The sequence below is a fragment of the Gavialis gangeticus genome, unplaced genomic scaffold, assembly GCF_001723915.1.
Source record: "Gavialis gangeticus isolate Ggan-Ray unplaced genomic scaffold, GavGan_comp1, whole genome shotgun sequence".
NCBI classification, from domain to species: Eukaryota; Metazoa; Chordata; order Crocodylia; family Gavialidae; genus Gavialis; species Gavialis gangeticus.
In genome coordinates this window covers 20585974-20593477 of record NW_017729006.1, presented here as the reverse complement: position 1 = coordinate 20593477, position 7504 = coordinate 20585974, and the positions used below count along the sequence as shown (strand labels likewise).

The following is a 7504-nucleotide window of genomic DNA, read 5'->3' as shown; positions in this document are numbered from 1 at the left end:
GGGTGAGAATCGGGGTGACTGCCCTGGGCCCTGTGCTTTGGGGAGCCCCACAGAGCTGGGTGGAGCGGCCACAGCAACTCCATGCTGCCACCGCCAGCTTTGCATCCAGCTGTTTGCCCCAATTCCCCACCCCAGCAACAGCTGCAACTTCTTCTGGTCTGGAGCGTGTGGGAGGGGTGAGGCCCAGCATGTGCTGATTTGCCCCAGTCCCTTGTCCATTGTGCTGCATGAGGCGTGCTTGCAGCCATTGATGGCAACTAGCTATGCCACAATCCGGAGCCCTGGCATGGCTCATTAGTGGCAATGACTTCACATGCACCTCGCGGAACACAGTGGGGAAGGGGCGAGGGCTGTGCTGCCACGAGAAGGATTGGGCCCCTCATCGCTCCCTTGCCATCTGCCCCTGGCATGCCGGTATCTTCAAAGTCCAGTTTGCAGGGTTTTTTGGTGCTCAGCCCCAAAATGTTGCCAAACCCTGTCCCAGTCTGCCACAGGTAAAGCAGGAGACGCAATGGCCAATATCCTGCTTCTGTAAAGGATGTTAAAATATGCTCAACTGATCCCAGGAAGAGGGCTGTGCCCCTGCTGCTAAACCTCCACAGTTCATACCAATCTGACAAGGAGGTAAAATTCCTTTTTGACCCTAGATATGGCAGTTGGTCTGACTATGTGTGGAGGTGCAAAACTCTGTGGCTGGGAACCTCCAGGTTGAAGTGCCAGCAGCAGTGCTGGCATGTAGGGCTGTGTGAAGCTTTGGGCCCTGATTTGATTCAGTGGAGATTCAGCCCGATTCAGTGGCCGAATCTCCAAATCCAAATTGAATCAGGAGACCCTTTAATCTCTCTGAATTGAATCGAAACCCTTCAAATTGATTCAGAGAGATTCAGAAAGATTTGGAGATTCAAAAATAGACACAGCTTTAAATGTTTTTTCTACATACCTCAAGGTACCAGGCGGCTCGTGAATGCTGCAATGGTGAGGTGGATGGAGTCTCCCACAGGAGCACAGGGGGCTCCCCAGAGTGGACCGACCACAAGCACTTCTGGTCCATTTCCAGGTCCACTAGAGAAAGCGGGGCGGGGGGCAGTGCGCCCCCTGATGGACCCAGAAGTGAACTGGAAGTGCTTCCGGTCCACTTCTGGGTTCACTGCTGAACATGCTCCTGTGAGACACTCCATCCACCCCAGCATCACAGCATTCATGAGCCGCCTGGTACTTTGAGGTATGTAGAAAAAACATTTAAAGCTGTGTCTATGGCTGAATCGCTGATTCTCTGAATCAGCATCAAATGTTCATATTTGGATTTGGCCCAGTCGAATCGAGGACAGTGATCCGAATCAATGAATTGAATCATTGTCCCTGATTTGGGCAGAATCCAAATCGAATTTAGCCTGTTTTGCACGCCCCTACTGGCATGTCCCAGTCAAATTACCCTGCCTTGGAAGGCTTAAAAAAAGAACCCTGAGACAGGGGGAAAGGGAGTGGTAGAAATTCCCTCTGAGCCCTATGACACAATTGGTGAACGCCAGAAACTTGGGAAATACCCACAGGAGAACATAGGCATAGCCACATCTAGATCATCCCTGCCCACTGGCTGTCCAACCTCTTGCACATCTTCAGTAGTAGGGAATCCACAACTTCCCTGGGAAGTATTTTCCACTGCCTCACTGTTCTAGCAATGAAAAAGTTCATCCTGATATCCAAACCTACTTTGCTGCAACTTCAAGCCATTGATCTGTATCCTACTCTCTGCAGCAAGACAGGAAAGGCATTTTCCCTCTTTATGGCAGCCCTTCAAGTATTTGAAGACTGCTATCATGTTCCCTGTTGAGCATTTTTTCTGCAAGCTGAACACACCTGTTTTCTTCAACCTCTCCTCATATGACTTGCTTTCCAAGCCCTTTATCACTTTCATTACCCACCTGTGGATGCTCTCTAACTTCTCCATATCTTTTTTAAAATATGGAGTGCATACAGTATTCTAGATGAGGCCTAACCAGTGCCAAGTGGAGGCACTATCACCTCCCATGCACCTAATGCTTCTATTGATGCATCTCAAAACTGCATTTGTCATTAGTGTGGCTATATCACATTGCAGACTTGTATTGAGTCTGCAATCTACCAAGATTCCCAGATCCTTCTCTGTAGTGCTGCCATCCAGCCAGATACCATCCGTTCTGTATTGATATTTTGTTTTTGGGAAGATCATGTGGGTCCTTGTAAGAAATCATGCTGAAGTCCAGATAAACAATATGCACAGCATTCTCTTCATCTAGCCAAGTAGTTATTTTGTCAAAGGTAGCGATCACGTTTGCTTGACACAATTTGTTCTTAGTAACTCCACACTAGCTGCTTGTGATTAGGCTTTTGTCTTCCAGATGCGTGTTAATAGACCTCCTTAGCTATGCTTCAGTAACTTCCTAGGTACTGAGGTGAGGTTAACCAGCCTGTAGTTCCCTGGGTACTCCTTGTTGCTTTTTTAAAAGAGGGGCATTATGCTGACCCTTTTCCAGTTCTCTGGTACCTCACCCATCTCCCATGACTTCATGAATATTATCGCCAAGGGCTCCGGGATCTCCTCTTCCAGTTCTTTCAGTACCCTGGGCTGCAGTTCACCAGGGTCTGCTGATTTAAATTCAGTCAGACTCATCAGAATCTGTCTCTTTTGTTATCTCACCCCTCAGCTTGTCCACCTCCGTACCCAGGTAGTCTTTATTAGATGTCTAATTGCAGCTAAATTTGTTGTAAAGACTGAGGCAAAGTAGCTGTTGAGCAGCTCCACCTTCTTTGCATCTTTTGTTATGAGTTCCCTGTGGCTATTTAGCAATAGGTCAACAGCTTTTCTGGTCTGTCTTTTCTGGTCAGCCTGCTTACAGAACCTTTCCTTGTTGTCTGTAACCTCCCTTGCCAGGTGCTGCTCATTTTTTTTTTTAAACCTTTGCCTCTTTGATTTTTTTCCCTGCTGGTTCTTGTATTTCCTGGCACGCTTCCTTGGTAGCCTGTCCATTCTTCCATTGCCTGTATGCTTTCTGAGGCATTTAGAAGTTCCTTGTGAAACCATATTGGTCTCTTGCCATTCTTCTGTGCTTCCATTGTTTCTTGTGATAATTTCTTTGCAGGGAATGAAGTCTCCACTCTTGACAGAATTGTGGTTTTGTCTTTCCACTGCATGTACCCAGCTCCAAAATCCTGTCCCTTTGCTTTCCTTTGCTTCCTGAACCAAGTGCAGACTAGAACCTGGGAACCAGTAGCCTACAGCTGAAGGAAGGTGCTACCATCACCAAGAAACATGCACTGTGGGAGGAGGGATTACTGAATAGGTGCCTGCCTAAAGCTGTAACTTTTTGTAGGTTGTTTTATGAAATTTGGGTGCTAAGGTTTTTTCCAGCTATCATTTGATCATTTTAAATGAAGTAATCGATGCAATCGCTCGTAACTGCTTCCTTTCACTTAAACGAAAAGGAGAAATCTTAGCCAAGACCTTTATCTTCAAAGTTATATAAATGGTGCATCTGAAACTTTATCATGGAAACTTTTGTGAAAGTTTACCCTGAAGAGTGATGGGTGAAATCAGTTAACCTGAATAGCTAATAATGACTCCAAATACTGTCTGAAAACTGAAATTTTGAGGTGCAAGCAGGAATGCTGGGTATTGTTAACCAACTTGTAACCTGATCTCAGGCCTCAGAATAATTTGATTTTCTAATTTTATTTTTCCTCTAGTATTTTGGGTTTGTGTTGTACAGGACCAACCTGAAAAAAAATTTTAGTGAAGAAACCCTACTGATTTCACCTGTCAGTGGCGTTCATGATCGTGCCTATATCTCTGTGGATGGGGTAAGGATGACTTCAAAATTAGGACTATCCAACTGTGTGTCTTACATACTTTAAGCAACTACCATTAAAGGTATTTGTATGTTTAATGATCTCCCTCCCTCACTTATGCAAATGCAGTTTACATTCTTCAATATAAAGTAAAGTGGGTAGGTGGTGGGGGGATCATACAGTTTGCTTACATCAACTTTCAATAAAACTTTCAAAACTCTAGTCTGTACTCACAGTTTCTAAGGTAAGTCTGACCATTAGTGTTAAAGCTATTTGAAATTGGTAAAAGGTCTCAATAAGAATAACAAAAATATCTAGAAGATTAATTCACTTACTGGTTTGTCACTTAAATATCTGTCAGATGTTCGAAGCCTGAACCTACATCTTCCCTTTTGATGCTGCTTTCTGCACACAAACTCAAAAACATATATTGTACAGGATGTAAATTTACACACACCCTCTCCCAACCTACAGCTGTGCAAACACTATTTTTGTTTCTGCTCACCAAGGGGAGAAGTCATTTCATTGCCTGTTTTTGACCTGCTCCTCTTCACTCTATCAGATTATATTAACATTTCCTTTATGGACCTTGTTTTTCTTGTACCTCCAGAATGGACTGCAGGACTATTGATTTGTTTCGTATTCTAAAACATCTGACTTTTTAAATAAGGTTATGCATATGAACCTGATCTGAGCATTAGTCTTATTTTCACCCATAAAGTATAAAAGCTGTTTTCAAACATCTGAACTTTTTAACAGCTTGTGTAGGCATTAGATGTCTGCAGAGCTTTGACTGACTGAAACTAGTAGAATTAAGTACACCTGCTTTTGAGGAAACTGATGATTTTCAGTTATTTGAATAACAGACACACCACTTAAGAGAATATCTGTCTGACCCATTTAACTGATGGCTTTTGACTTTTAAGTGGAATATTTTCCCTTGTAAGAACAGACATACCTATGAGTACTGCAGTCTAATAATACTTAGTGTTTTGCTCCCTTGCATGATTGCATTATATTTTTATTTTTGGAATACAGATTCCTCAGGGAGTCCTTGAAAGAGGCAAGTCACTTATGATAAATATAACTGGAAAGGCTGGAGCAAATCTGGACCTGTTGGTAGAAAACATGGGTCGAGTAAACTATGGTAGATACAACAATGACTTTAAGGTAAGCATACTCATGAATGATTATATGATGAAACTTTTCAGTCCATGCTAAGTACTGACTTTTCTTGTTGGAAAAAAAGGCTTATTGCAATAGAAAGAGCACAGGGATCAAAATTATGCGTATGCAACTTTATTTAGCTCGAAATGCGACTAATAAATGTTTCTTTGAGTCCTGCTGACACTAAAATTAAAGTAGCAATGAAAGCAGATGCACATTCTTTAATGTTTGGCTGGCTTAGTTATTTTGCAAGACATTTTATTGCCCACAGAACTTTCAGGATGCGTTGTCTTCAGATGAATCATGTTAGGGATGTGTAAACCTGTTCAGATGAAAATAGCTAAAACATCATTCAGCCCTCCAACTCACTTTGAGATTTGTAAATTCAATGTATGTATACGTATCCCTTGGGAAGCATTTTTAGCATTGCTGGAAAGAAGGTGTCTCAGATGAGTACTTTACCTCACCTGATTTCCAGCCCAAGTGTAGATAGATCAGATGATGTCTTCCTCATGAGCATCAGAACCTTTTAGGAATTCATCCAGTTTTTTGGGTGCAATACACTTAACTCTAATCTATCATGAGTAGCATCACAACATTACACTAACCTGGACAAGAGCAAAAAAAAAAAAAGGAACCACTATCACTTTGGATTTTAGTGAGAGTCAGACTTTCTGGGCACATCCATTCATGCAAGCACGTGCTCTTGCAGCAGCTCAAATAGAAGCGGTGCAAATTTGAGCTGGGGTTTTTTGCCTTGGCACATGTGCTTGGACATGCACTTTGTTGTGGAGCAAATTGTGCCATTTGGGGCAAAATAACCTTGCCTGGCTCCTTCTGGATCTGCAGCCAGGGGAAGCTAGAACCCCAGGCCAGCACCTGTGTTGTCCCCAGCAATACAAAAAGCTGCCCTGGAAAGTAGCTCAGAGCTACTTGCTCTCAGGAGCTTCTGGAGCCCAGCCAATTGGTACCTGGGGACACTACCCCTTGTGCCAGCTGGACTGCTGCAGCAGCCCTGAGAGTTCCCTGCATCCTTTACCTGCTGCAGCAGTCTGGCAGTGGGGGCTGCTGCCTGGCTGTGACCTGCTGTGCACCTGCCAGACCCAGATGGGGACTGCACAGACAGTAGAGGCGTCTGCCATTCTGGGCCAGCTGCCAGTGGGCTGTGGCTGCAGAGTTGGCCTCTGTATGGGACTACTGCCACGTGTGCCCCCTGCCCAGCCACCTGGGCAGCTATCACCCGGAAGATGTTCCAGGTGTGGTGGCCTGCTTTGAACTGTCAAAGCATGTCCTTCTGGCCCCATTTGGCCAGGAGGTCAGCCACAGCCAGTTGGGTCCAAGGTGCCAGCTTGGTCCTGCCACTAGCCTCCCTAACAGGAATTCTGGTGTTCCCTATGGGAAAACTGAAAAATCCCTGATTTAAAAAAAAAAAATCCCGGAGTCAGTCTCTAAAATACCCCCAAATCCATGTTCCTCCACAAATAAAACAAAATACCACTATAAAGAGAGAGAGGGAGCGAGACAGATACAGCGATCAGTTGGACAATATTTTATTGACATATCTACAGTGTTAAAGCAGTGTGGAAGCCTACCAGTGTCTCAATCATAATAATAAAGTGAACTCTAAATACATGTATTCATGAAACATGAATATATATTTTGCTGCCATCCCACAGGGGCTATGGCCCCCTGTAACAGGGGGCCGGTTCGGTGCTGATCTCCACATGGCCCGTCCACCTGTTCTTGGGATAACCTCCCGCTTTCTCGCCTGCCACGCCTTGATCTTAATGAATTAATATAGGTGTTAATTAAGTGGGAGGCTGCCCATTTTCTGCCCCGATGCCAGGGGGTGCTATCTGTGGCCCCATTCCTCCCCTACACTGCAGCCCAAGCCTCGCAGATGGCATCGCAATGTTCCCATAATCACTGGCCCTGCTCTGGGCCCCAGAATCCTTCTACCAGGACCCCTGCATGATCCCTCCATTCAGGCAGCCTCCCCGCCTTTATTTGGCTATGTAGCTCCCTGAATCTATTTTCCCCTCTCTGGTGTGGTCCTTCCCCAGGACCTTTGGCTCCTCTAGCCCTGGCCCACCCCTAGGCCAGTTGGGACCCCAGGCCCCGGGCTCTTGGGCATCCTTCGTGGTGGGCCCCCGGCCCTTTTGAGCATCCTGGTCCTGGCCCCAGCTTGGGCCAGTCAAGAGTACTCTCTCATTCAGTCTCTGAGTCCCTAGCCCTTCACTCTCTAAAATGGCTGCCCTCACTAGGCACCTGGAGGCTGCCAGCTCCAGGGCCTTAAAGTGGCAGGTGCACACAGTGCCCTGCCACACCCCCACAGGGGCTACCATCCCCCTGCAAGGCCCACATGCCCTACCCTATCCCCCTGATTGTTGGCCCACTTGGCCCTATCCCCTACCAGCTTGTGCAGCCCCCCTGATGGCTGCCCTCCCCGGCCTCATCCCCTACTTGCACCCCCAGGCCCCCATGGCTGCCCCACCAACCCCAGGCACCATCA

General features: G+C 45.9%; 1 protein-coding gene across 1 annotated transcript in view; it reads left to right on the top strand.

Annotated features, from left to right (window-relative positions):
- GLB1 (galactosidase beta 1) overlaps positions 1–7504 on the top strand; it is a 76199-nt gene that overhangs the window by 53163 nt on the left and 15532 nt on the right. Inside the window, exons 13-14 of the mRNA XM_019508923.1 lie at positions 3724–3837; positions 4864–4995. Coding sequence (XP_019364468.1) covers positions 3724–3837; positions 4864–4995 — 246 coding nt within the window. The remainder of the gene's footprint in view (positions 1–3723; positions 3838–4863; positions 4996–7504) is intronic.